General features: G+C 49.5%; 1 protein-coding gene across 3 annotated transcripts in view; it reads right to left on the bottom strand.

Moving 5' to 3' along the window:
* Positions 1-5,713: 5,713 nt before the first annotated feature.
* The window catches only part of Map3k4 (mitogen-activated protein kinase kinase kinase 4), a 91,413-nt gene continuing 83,954 nt past the window's right edge, over positions 5,714-13,172 (bottom strand). For 2 of the 3 annotated variants that reach the window (XM_040758169.1, XM_040758170.1), the window contains 3 exons: positions 12,836-12,942; positions 8,414-8,593; positions 5,714-6,225 (listed from right to left, as the gene is read on the bottom strand). In XM_040758169.1, coding sequence (XP_040614103.1) covers positions 6,205-6,225; positions 8,414-8,593; positions 12,836-12,942 — 308 coding nt within the window. In that variant the 3' untranslated portion in view covers positions 5,714-6,204. The remainder of the gene's footprint in view (positions 6,226-8,413; positions 8,594-12,835; positions 12,943-13,172) is intronic. The other variant, XM_040758171.1, reaches the window with a different exon arrangement.

Raw genomic sequence — 13,172 nt, 5'->3', positions numbered from 1 at the left:
CCCAGGAGGAGCAGAGCAGCTTCCGAGCTTGTTCACAAAGAGGACAGCCATGGACAAAGGTGACTGCTGGGTTCTTCGGGATGGTGCCGTCTTCACCAAAGCACTGGGCGTGTGATACATCCCTGGCAGAACAAGGGTTAGGCCTGTGGGGCTGCAGCTGTCCTGAGGGGCTTCCAGTGACGCCATGATTAGCATCTGCATTGGAGTTTGAAAGGGGAAAGATGAACCTCCTGGTGTCGGAGGCTGCTTGCAGTCTCTGGTGTTCTCTCTCTGCCTCGAGCATTGAGGAACACACTCTCCAAGTCCATCATCTCAAGTAGCTTTGGAGTGCGGCTTCTGGAGAGCCACATCAGGCAGATGTAAACACATGGAGCTTGCTGAGGAGCTGGCGCTGGCTCCCTCTCTGACACCTCACACCCAGTCAAGGCTCGGTGCACAGCACAGAAGAGACTGAGCTGTGGTGAAGGCGCTGCCAGTCAAGACTTCAAACAGAAGTCTACTGCTAAGGGAGCCCCGTGACCCGTGCATGTTCTGTGCATGGCTTGCTGTCCTTCCAGAGTGAAGGGGTGTTCAGCAGTGGCAACTAGTGGCCTCTCAGGTGGGACCTTTCCTTTTGCCTCTTCCAACCACTGAAGTATGAACCCGAGAACGACCAATGGCTTGCAGTTTTTGTCTGCATTCTTCCTCATGTACATAAACATCGAGTGTCTGAGGATATCAGAAACTGTTGCCTGTAATACAGCAAGTGTCTAAAAAAATGCTTCCCTAGACTTCACTGGAGACAGTTTCCTTTCTTATTAGAATGAACGAGGCTTCAAAGTGAGTTTTAGAATGCACGCTGGGCAGACGAGTTATGCTAGCCATGTAGAAACAACCCCTCTGGTGCGCATATGCGCGCACGCACACACACCACACACACACACCCTGCATACATACACATGCACTGACACACACACCACATCACACCACACACATACACACCCCACACATACACACCCCTACACACACACACACACACACACACACACACACACACACACACACACACACACACACACACACACACTCACACGGCTCTGGCTCAGGCGGTTCCTGATCTAAAACTTAAACGAAAGTCAAGCCACGCTCTGGGGCTGTGTTCTACCGGACATCTCACAAGAGGAGGCTGAAGGCCTGAGGGCATCAGTCACCGCCTGGCAAAGTACCTGTTTTGTGATCTCCAACTGTTCAAAATTATTTCGGTCAAGAACAATAGTAGTCTCTTTAGGAGACTGTCTGTCTGATGCAGGAACGCTTCGAGGGCTCACAGCCTCATCAGGTGGCCCCGTGAATACTGGCTACAAAAGAGGGACGCAGGCTAGAAACTGCCCCACAGAATGATGCCCATCACGTCAGCATCCACCCTCCCCACGTGTGACAGCAAGTGCCTCAGCATGACTAAGCTGACATGAACGAGTTCTTGGTTCAATGCCAAGTGTTCTCCAGAGCATGACGGTGACAAACAAGGCTCCTCCTACTGCAACCTGCTCCTGGAGAGCACAGGGCCGCAAACTGACCACAAGGCTGGATTCACCGCCTGCTTTCCTCCCCTGTGGCTGTGTGAAAAGGTTTCATTGGGCACGGCTTACAGTTAGACCTTCATGATAGGCATACTCTACAAGCCACAGGAGACAGTTTTGAAATTTCTGGCATTTACACTATGTTCAACATTCAGGAGGTAAGCGGTGTAGCTTCAGTTGAGGGCCACTTAAGTGGTAATTCTTTTGGATTTCTAAAATGAGTCAAATTGTATATGCACAACTTTCCCTTTTTATATTCCCTAGAGCTGATTTTAGCTAAGTATTTGTCAGCCTGGCAGTCCCCAGTGGTGTCTGAGGGGACATTCCACACAAGCAAGATCTTGCAGGTGACTAGGAAGGAAAGCTCAGGACACGGTCCAGGGGCTTGGGCTCTCCGAGTGAATCCAAAGGAAGCTGCAGCCTGCAGAGCACTGTCTCAGGGAGGACGGGAGACCCTCACTCCCAGGCAGGGCAGCCTCCTGCACGCACCAGTGTGGGTGTGTAGAAACCATGCTCCTGATTGCTTTGCTTATCAAGGGGAAAAGACCCGAAAGGGAGGACCAGGGTGAGGTGTTCAGGTCAGAATGAGGTATTCTGGGAGAGCAATGGGCCGTTCGGGCTGTGGGATGATCTTTAAGGAAAAGGACTCGGGAGGAAACAGCTGGTGTGGAGAGGGAAGGGGAGAGAGGAGGATGAATAGGCCTCAAAGCTTACTCTGTCACAGCACCAGCATTCTGGGAGGTCAAGCAATGGATGACTCAGGATGGGCAAGCCACTGAGGTGAGCAAACCTGTCAAACCTGACCTTCAGTCGAGCATGGGACAGGACTGCAAGTGTACCAGCAACATGACTGGGCTTTACGAGAAAGACAGTAATGGGGCTGCATTGTGCCACAGCAACCTTTTCTTACCGTTACTGAGCAAAACGGGCTGGGCAACACTGAGGCTAATGACGTGTCAGAGACAGCAGTAAGGGGCCCACCTTCAATGGAAGGGTAAAGTAAAATAAATTCTTACGTAACGTTTTAATTTGAGAAAATGGGGCTGGCAAGATGGTCGAGCAGGCAAAGGAGTCTACCGCCAAGAGGCAGGAGTTCAGTCCTCAGGACTCGTGAGGCGGAAGGGCGAGAAAGAACTAATTCTCCCAAGTGCTGCCCTGACCTCCACACACTTGCGTGGCACGTGTGTAGGCATCCTGCATGTCCACACAATCACCACCTGCACCATTTGCTTTCCAGCTAGCCTCATGCCACACTGGACAGCTGAGCAGCTGCCACCGAGCCCACGTGACCTATAAACCAAACATTGGCCCCTGAGGACCTCTACAGACAGTACCTGCCACCTATTACATGAACACCAGCAGGCAGAAGCTGCCATTCAAACAGCCTTGGTGCCTGGGTTACAACTCATCGTTCTTACTTGGAAGTCACCTTTAGACACATGCTCGATGTAAACTACTAGCCAAAGTAGCCTGGCAGATTATTTTGCCATTCACCATCCTCTAGTCTTACAGATTTCTGAAAGATAGGCAAATTAAACCCAAAGCACACAGAAGGAAAGAAATAATAATGATCACTACAGAAGAAACAGAAGTCAGAAAAACAAGAGGAAACACTAATGAATCCAGAAGAGACTGACAAGACATACAGACCTTTATCCAAAAACTTGGTGAGACTGAGTGCAAATTCTAAAATCGATTCAGAGAAACTTAACACAGCCCTCCATGAAGAGAGGCCCGGGCCCAGCCGGCTTTCTGAGTGACTTCTCCCCAAGACACAAGAGATGAAGAAGAACACAACTCACACCATCTCTGAGAAAAAGATTTCTAATTCACTCTAGCAAGGCTACACCACCCTGACAGGAAGTCAAAGACACCCCCAGAAATGTAAACTACAGAACAAAACCACCTGAAACAGAGGGAAAAGTCCTCTCAAAAAATATCACAATGAATGCAGGGGTACACACAAGGAACACACTCAACTGCAAAGTAGATTTTACCCCAGAAACAGGGAAACTGTCCTTGCTCCCGGGCCGCATGTCTCTGCGTACGTATGGTATCTGCAAAAGCAGCTACTACGACTTTTAAATGAAGTCAGCAAGGCCACACACGTTAGATGACTGAAACATAAAACTTCACTACATCTGTGTCCATGTGCAATGAATGGCTGAATGGGAACTAAAATGCACTCCAGTCACGGCACTGTGAGGAGAGCCACGGGGAAAGGAGTCTCTTTAGCAGAGACACGCACCAAAATACCAAGATTAACTGAAAGAGGGGGGCCTCATTTAAGAGCTAAAATGAACCGTTAGGCCAGGTGGTGGGCACCAGCAATAAGGAATAAGATAGTGAATGGGCTTCTAAAACTAAACTGTTTGGTTCTCATGGACACTACAAAGGAAATAAAGGATCACACCACAGATCAGGTAAAGAAGGTTACTCAAGAACATGTTTAAAAACAAAAACAAAAACGCTTGCAACTCTGCAGAGTGACAAATAACCTAAATCTAAAATTGGCAAAATATTTCAGAAGGCATTTCCCTAAGAAGGAGAAGGAGTGGGGCCAGAGAGATGTCTCAGTGGGTAAAAGAGCCTGCGCCCAGCCTTTTCACTTGGGTACAATGCCCAGGGACCCATATGGAGGAAGCAGAGAGCTGACTCCAGCAACTTGCCCTCTCTTGTCCACCTATGTGCTGGGACATACTCAGATGCAAGCACGTGCTCACACAAAATATTAAGTGGATTTGTCTATATATATTGAGAGATAGACAGACAAAAGATGCATGAATGGCCAACAGGCACTGTTATCAAAAACCACCATCGTTAGAGCAACACACACCCAACCCACAGTGAAGCATCACTAGCAAGGCCACTGTCCAAGACACGACAGCAGGGAGGCCATGGGGACCAGAAGGAGAAGCCTCATAGGTGCTGGAGGAAATGACATAGTCCCTTTGGGAAAAGCTCAAAAGGGTCTGAAGATGTGGGCACAGACTTACCACACAGCCCAGCATTCCTGTCTCCTGAGAGACATGAAAACGTCCATGCAAACACCTGTGTGTTCAAAGCCACCATCCCGACAGGGCGGAGTCTACTGCAGTCAACACCGCACTGATGAAGACAGCAGCTGGCACGCACGTACAGTGGAAACGGACTTTTCAAAGAAGACAACGATGTGCTTGCACATGCTCCATCGTGACAACCTTAGGAAAACACCACGTAAGGGGGCAGAGACACCGTACGGTGAGATCCTAAGTACACAGAATGCCCTTGGCAGGCAAGTCCCAGGCAGGGAAGTGGTTTAACAGGCACGCAACGACAGGAGTGACAAACTGTGAGAAACAGGAAGGTTCTAGAATTAGATTGTGAAACAGGTCTACAGCTCCGCAACTACGATAAAAACTACTGGTGCATAATGTAAATAAATTGGAACTTAAAAGACTACACAAGAATGCCTTAAGTAAAATCCTAACATCTGTATATCCTAATGCCCATTCTCTGGGCAGGCATCTCTGGGCAGAGGAAACCAAGAACACTCCATTACCCAGCTGCGCTTGGCAGCTGTGTGTAAGGCGGCGTCTGTGATCTACAGAGACTTGGGGAAGCTTTATGGTCAAGCAATGAAAAAAACAACAGTAAAGAGAAACGCCATCAATGACAAAACCTGGCTATTTCAGAGTGTTAGCTGCTGAGAGTCAGGTTACGCCCTGGAAAGACATGTGCCCATCAAGAGATCAGGCAGCACTGTCCCCTTGCCCCAGGTTCTACACATCCAGCAACACCAGGGCCCCACATGGGACAAGGCCTACCTCCTGGGCCTCCGCCATGGGCTGCCGACTGTTCTAAGAGCCAGGCATGGCCACCTTCATCATTAGCCATCCTTCACCTATGTCACGCCCTTCGCTTGTCATCAAGCGGACTCTAGACCAGGTGTGCCCAATTGTAAACACCGTGACGTGCTGACATCTACAAACGCACTGAGTCCCACTCAGAACTACCCTGAGCCGCACGCAGCTCACAGGCTACCAGCAGTCCCGCGGGGCAAGCTTGCCTGTGCTGTTTCTATTTAGGAACAGCAAGTGGAGACAAGTGACAGACCCCCCGACTCTGTCCTGCTGGCTCTTAAGGGTCTAGCCAGTAACAGACTCTGACTTGGCTTTCCTAAAATAAACCATTTATTGAAAAAGAACCTTTTCTTCAGTTTCACTTACGAGCCTTTGCATAACAAGCTTGCAGCTTGCCAACAAGGAGGTTTCACAGTCAGAGCATTCGGCAACGGGAGAGAACAACAAGGTTCTGGACACCTGACAACACAACATTTTCTTTTGAACCCCAGAAGCTCAGAAACACTACACTGATGTCACGGTTCTCAGTCACGTGAGGAACGGAGGAGACAGAGGCGATGGTCCGTGTACAGTAGTAATGGCACTTAACATGCAGCGTCTTTAACCCTCGTCAACTGTCACTCAGGAGGGCCCTGTGCTACAGCAGACAACGGAGCAGCGGAAGTGAGGCTTGTCACCTGTGCAGGGTTCAGTCCCGGAGGGTTCAGAGGCTGCACTGCCCTCGGCAGTCTTCATGTAAATATTACATACAGTAGTGATCAGGGATTCTGTCCACACACTACTAGGCCACGGACTGGTTGGCTTCACTCTTCATCTGTGCAAACCTGTGAGGAAGCGAGAGAAAGCTGAGCCCCTGCTGGTGCAAGCGTGTGTGTGTGTGTGTGTGTGTGTGTGTGTGTGTGTGTGTGTGTGTGTGTGTGTGTGTGTGTGTGTGTGTGTATGTGTGTATGTGTATGTGCCCTCCAGCCCACAGGCGGGACCTAGTAGCCCCCTTGGCACAAGCTCGCGACATGTGAGGGAAGCCTCAGGAAACAGACGTATGTCAAGTCTTCCCGAATACAGGCCCGCTTCTTCAAATGTGTATTCCCAGGGCCATGCATTTCATCTACTGTGGAGCTGAGGAACGCCTGTTCCTTCATCACTGGCCCACATGGGTTCATTCTCTACTGCAGTCCACTGAGCTGTGGCAACCTCTCGCCTGCCAGCCTGACGCAACCAACACCCACCTACAATCCCAAGCAAATGTTTCACATAAGCCATGACTTACCCCAGAGACCGCCAATGCCTAGACTGCCCCTCAGCCCTTTGACTTACCCCAGAGACCGCCAATGCCTAGACTGCCCCTCAACCCTTTGACTTACCCCAGAGACCGCCAATGCCTAGACTGCCCCTCAGCCCTTTGACTTACCCCAGAGACCGCCAATGCCTAGACTGCCCCTCAGCCCTTTGACTTACCCCAGAGACCGCCAATGCCTAGACTGCCCCTCAGCCCTTTGACTTACCCCAGAGACCACCAATGCCTAGACTGCCCCTCAGCCCTTTGACTTACCACAGAGACCACCAATGCCTAGACTGCCCCTCAGCCCTTTGACTTACCACAGAGACCGCCAATGCCTAGACTGCCCCTCAGCCCTTTGACTTACCACAGAGACCGCCAATGCCTAGACTGCCCCTCAGCCCTTTGACTTACCACAGAGACCGCCAATGCCTAGACTGCCCCTCAGCCCTTTGACTTACCACAGAGACCGCCAATGCCTAGACTGCCCCTCAGCCCTTTGACTTACCCCAGAGACCGCCAATGCCTAGACTGCCCCTCAGCCCTTTGACTTACCCCAGAGACCGCCAATGCCTAGACTGCCCCTCAGCCCTTTGACTTACCACAGAGACCGCCAATGCCTAGACTGCCCCTCAGCCCTTTGACTTACCCCAGAGACCGCCAATGCCTAGACTGCCCCTCAGCCCTTTGACTTACCCCAGAGACCACCAATGCCTAGACTGCCCCTCAGCCCTTTGACTTACCCCAGAGACCGCCAATGCCTAGACTGCCCCTCAGCCCTTTGACTTACCACAGAGACCGCCAATGCCTAGACTGCCCCTCAGCCCTTTGACTTACCCCAGAGACCGCCAATGCCTAGACTGCCCCTCAGCCCTTTGACTCTACTGTGGTAGATGCAACCTTCATGAATCCACGACACAGGAGATGGCGCCACCGCCACCTCTAACTCATTTTCACCTCTAACCTGCTCCTCAGCCAGGGCCACTCCAACTCCTCACAGAGCCAGAGTCACGCTCGGCGAGCCATTGTCAGCTTCCTTGAAGCGCTTTGTCTGTGTTAACAGCTTTGTCTGAAGTGTCAGTCACACTGTGTGTTAACAGCTTTGTCTGAAGTGTCAGTCACACTGTGTGTTAACAGCTTTGTGTGAAGTGTCAGTCACACTGTGTGTTAACAGCTTTGTCTGAAGTGTCCGTCACACTGCGTCTGTGTTAGCTGAGACCCCTCAGTGTTGCTCCTGCATCTTTTCCAGCCTTATCTTCTACCACTTCAAATATCTGTGCTCCCTGGAAGCTCACTTAAGAAAATCTTCTATGGCTCCGCCCCCAGCAGCCTCTCCATACCTGACACTTGGTGTGTCCTTCCTGCCTAGCCACACCCTCTCAGAGACTCCAGGTTTCCAGTTTTACACCCTCATTCACCCTACAAGTCACACATATCTTCATCAGGGCTCTTAATACGACAACAGGTCCTGGCTGACCACACATACTCAAGGGCCGGAACTATGCTCATCTCTTTAAAATTCCACTCAACCGTCTCAAGTTTGCTTCCAATGTCCTAACGTGGATCCCAATCTGACATATTAAGACATTTAGTTCCTGTCCATCTTAGGACATTTAGTTCTTGTCGATTTTACATATCAGTATTTTGTATTTAGGTTTCCAAATTTCTGGTGCCAGATGCAAAACTAAGCTTAAGTGTTTAACCCTGAAGAGGACAATTTCAGCAGCTGGGCAAACCTTGACAAAGGCGTGGTCGAGGAGCTGGCTGGCTGTCCATCTCATCTTTGGGTCACTCTCCAGGCAGTGTGAGAGGAAGTCCTTTCCTTCAGGACTTAGCCTTTCAGGGATTGGTGGCTTGTGCCCCATTCCCACTTTGTACATGATCTGGAAGTTGTGTTCATACTCATGCCATGGTCGCTGCAAAGACAGGAAAGAGCCAGGCTTCAGTATACACGGCCACAGGCACACACGCCCAGTCCCTCTTCAGGTTTTTCAGGAGGGCATCTGCCGGGGCAACAAACACACCGTGTCTGTCAGAGACTCAGTAGACACCCATTAAGGAGTGTGGGCCTGCTGCAGGGATCCCAGGAAAAAGGAGATTCAGAAGGCAGGAACCAGGTCTATATGATCCCTAATTTACACATTAGTCTTCCATTATGGCTAACAGGTACTCTCCAGCCCACCTGTTCTTACATGCGTGGCTAGAATACAGCAGGTGTCACAAGCACCTTCCCACCCTGATGCTGAGGGAAGGGGCAGAGCTCGCCCTCACAAGCTCTCACTGTCCTCGCAGCCACACGGGAGGCTGTGGGAGAGCCCACTGCCGGCTTCCAGGCTTGTGCAGCAAGAACGGCATCAGACAGCAGCCACATGCTGCGCACACACATCTGTGTAATCGCTATCAAATGTACCACACGCTTGTGTAGTTACTCAAAGACAGGGTCTTCATCGGAAGCAAAATCCCCTTCGTGTCAGGGTGAAGAACATTGAAGTTTCGTCGGTATGAGAATCATTCGCCAGAGTAGTCTTCTGTTTCGGATTTCTGTCTGAAGCATATATCTGTTTTCTCAGACCTCTCTTAGAGCGAATATCACAGATCTTATGTAATTCGTGTGCTAAGAAAAAATTAATTTCACTTTAAAACGTACTATTCCGGTGATAATGAAGATTATCATGTGTTTCCTTTTAGCAACCAGGCTTGCTTTGTGCACTTTAAGGTAATAAAAAACTTGACCGAAGGTGACTGGACCCCACACAGGGTCACTTACCTCGTCTCCCCTTTCTCCTATTAGCCATATACTTCATATATTTTCACCTATTAGCCATGTACTTCATATATTTTCACCTATTAGCAAATATTTTATATATTTTCACCTATTAGCCCTATACTTCATATATTTTCACCTATTAGCATATATTTTATATACTTTCACCTATTAGCCATATACTTTATATATTTTCTCCTATTAGCATATATTTTATATATTTTCACATATTAGCCATATATTTTATATATTTTCACCTATTAGCATATATTTTATATATTTTCACCTATTAGCATATATTTTATATATTTTCACCTATTAGCCATATACTTCATATATTTTCACCTATTAGCCATATACTTCATATATTTTCACCTATTAGCCATATATTTTCCCAGCCAGTGAGTCAAGTCTACAGTGTGGGTAATGAGCATCTACCGTCAGGGCCTGCTTTCTGTCTGGTACATTCTGTGGGTTTAGATACGGGTGTGATGAGAACCCATTACCTGGAGTGGTTTGAATGTGAGCTGCCCCCATAGGCTATGTTTGAACACCTGGCCCCCAGCAGGCGGTGCTGTTCTGGAAGGTTGTAGAATCTTTAGCAGGTGGAACACTCATGGAGGAGTAGGCCACAGGGGATGGGGTGTTGGGGGGTGGAGGCGGCCTTGAGGTTTTATGGCCTGGCTCCACTTCCCGTCCCCCCTCCTTCCCGATTGTTGGTATGATGTCACTACTTGCCTCATGCAGCTGTAGTCTGAAGGTCGTTGTCACTGATGCACTAAGGGAGAGGTTCATCACCCCCAGAATCCCTTTCCTCTCTTTATTGCCCCTTGCTTCTGACTCTTGCAACCATAAACTTTGGTCTGTTCTGAAATAGGGTCTTGCCATGTAGCCCAGGCTGGCCTCAAACTCATGACCCACCCAGCTGGGCCTGCCACCTGCTGTGAACACAGAGGTCTGTACACCAAGCCTGGACCACGGGTCTTTTTCCTGTCCTATAGGCCTGCTCTCACAGAGCTGTGAAGACCTCACACTTGAGGCAGCTTTGTCAAATGTTACCCTCTGTCACTCACCCCTCCGGGTCTTTCAGAGGCTCCGAGGCCCGTTTGTGTTTGTAACAGTCACCTGCACAGATGTGACACGGCGTGTTAACCCATTTAATTGAGGGGGTGCAGTCTGCTGAGCCAAGCATCTACTGAAGGCACCTTAGCTGCTTCCAAGTTTGGGCGCTCTTGAGCAGGGCCACCATGAGCATCCATGGGCAGGTCCCACGAAGACGCTGGCTTGGACTCCAGTGTCCTTTTGTGGCCGCACACTCCCCCATCCCTCCATCTCCCATCTAACCCCAGCCCAGAGTTTCTTTTCTCTCTCTCCTACCGCATGTGCTTCCCGGCTTCCCTACTGCTCATCCTTAAAGTCTCCTTTGCCCCCTCTCATGGGACCCTTTCTAGGTTCCTGGCACCTATATCCAGCCACTCCCACACAAATATGTGCACATTAAAATCAGAAGCTAGGATTTGCACATGAGAAAGAAGGAGTGGTATTTACCGTTCTGAACCCATGTTGCCTCAGTTAGTATTTTCTGGTTCCATCCATTTTTCCTGCAAACTGCATGATTTAACATTTCCATGTGGCTGAACAATATTCCACTTATCATTATCCTACTTATCTGTTAGTGGTCACCTAAGCTGATTTCTTTTGTTGATGCTGTGAATGAAGCAGTAAGAGGGGCAAGGGTCTCTGTACGGGGCGCGCAATCCTTCGGGCACATCCCTGGCGAAGGCACAGCTGATCACATGTGGAGGCTCTGGGGCCTCTACACGGTTTCCACAGCGGCCGCTCCGGCCCCTCTTTCCTCACACCTCACCTGCATCTGTTCCCTTTGGTTTTCTTGACAGCCATTCTGACAGGCGCCTCGGAGTAACTTTAACTTACATTTCCTCGATGGCTGAGGATGTTGACCACTTCCTAAAATATTTATTGGCATTTACTTCTCATTCTGAGCTCTCGCTGTTCGGCTCCTCACCTCTTTTTTGGTTGGTCTGTTTGCTTCTTGTTTGGTTTCTGAGGTCTTTGTATATTTTTGTATTTGCCTTGTCACACGTTCAGCCGGCAGCCGCTGTCCAGTTCTGCATGCTACCTCTTAACTCAGTTAACTATTCTCTTTGCACTTCAGATGTTCTTGTGTACATACATGTTCACATGGGTGTGTGCATGGATGTTTGCAGGTTCACATACACAGGCTAAATGTGCATGGAGGTCCAAGGCTGACATCAAGTGTCTTCCTGTATCGCTTTCCAGTTCATTCCTGTGCCAGCCTCTCTCACTGAAGCGGGGGCTCAGTAGTCGGGTTATACTGCTGGCCACTGAGCCCCAGACATCCTCCTGTCTGTCCTGTGCAGGTGTTGGGGTCACAGACATCTTCCTGTCTGTCCTGTGCAGGTTTGGGGGCCACAGACATCCTCCTGTCTGTCCTGTGCAGGTTTGGGGGTCATAGGCATCCTCCTGTCTGTCCTGTGCAGGTGTTGGGGTCACAGACATCCTCCTGTCTGTCTTGTGCAGGTTTGGGGGCCACAGACATCCTCCTGTCTGTCCTGTGCAGGTGTTGGGGTCATAGGCATCCTCCTGTCTGTCCTGTGCAGGTGTTGGGGTCACAGACATCCTCCTGTCTGTGCCCATGCAGGTGTTGGGGTCACAGACATCATTCTATCTGTGCCCGTGCAGGTGTTGGGGTCACAGACGTCCTCCTGTCTGTCCTGTGCAGGTGATGAGGTTACAGACATGTGCTTTCGTACTCAGCTTTTTTTTACATGCATGCTAGGAATGTGATGCTTGCTTGCATGAAAAGCATCTTCCCGACTGCACTGTCTCCAGAACCTGTACAAAAACACTGTGATCCCACAAGGCCCCATCTTTTATTTCCAAACACCTGAGTCCTAAACAGGAAGTCCTTGCCTATGTCCAGATTCTGAATTGTGCCCAAGCTCTGCCGAATCTGCACACTTTCAGAATTCCAGGTCTTATGTAAAGAATCTGACCCATACGGAGTTGTCCGGTGTGAGAGATAAGGATCTGGTGTCACTCTCCCACATACGGCATCATTCAAACAGATGACCTCTTCTCCATTTGTTGGCACCTTTGTCAAAAACCAGGTGGCTATGGCTGCATGAGTTTATACTTTACTTCAAAGCTGAGGCTACGAACTGCCTATGACATGTGCCTTCAGACAGGTGTTCCTCGGCTTGTCATTTCTATGAACCTTACTGTGCCTTTGGATTGACCTCACTAATCTCTAATGAGCTCGATTAGGAAGGTGTCCACAGCACTTCCAGTGAAACCTCAGTTCTGTGCTCGACCTGGAAGGAGTCTTCCTGCAGGGGCACATCATGCTTACCTTGCCAGTCACCATCTCTATGACGACACAGCCCAGACTCCAGATATCTGCTGCACGTCCATGGCCTTCTCCTTTAGCTCGGGTAATAACTTCAGGTGCCATGTAAGCTTTACAATCAAACATGGAGATAGCACGGGTTAACAGCAGCACACAGATACAGCAGCACCAAGCAGCACATTCATCCTGAGCAATGTCCTTTCCCCAGTCACTGGCAGCCAATGCTGAAAAGTTACATTCCCAAGTCAACCTGACTGACTTTTAGGGACAAAAGTCTCTTTTAAAAAGCAACTTTAAATGTCAAAATTTGCAACAAGCTGTATTCTCACTGAAACAGGAA

The sequence above is a fragment of the Mesocricetus auratus genome, unplaced genomic scaffold, assembly GCF_017639785.1.
Source record: "Mesocricetus auratus isolate SY011 unplaced genomic scaffold, BCM_Maur_2.0 Super-Scaffold_100018, whole genome shotgun sequence".
Classification (NCBI taxonomy): domain Eukaryota; kingdom Metazoa; phylum Chordata; class Mammalia; order Rodentia; family Cricetidae; genus Mesocricetus; species Mesocricetus auratus.
This window is presented reverse-complemented; position numbering and strand designations above follow the sequence as displayed.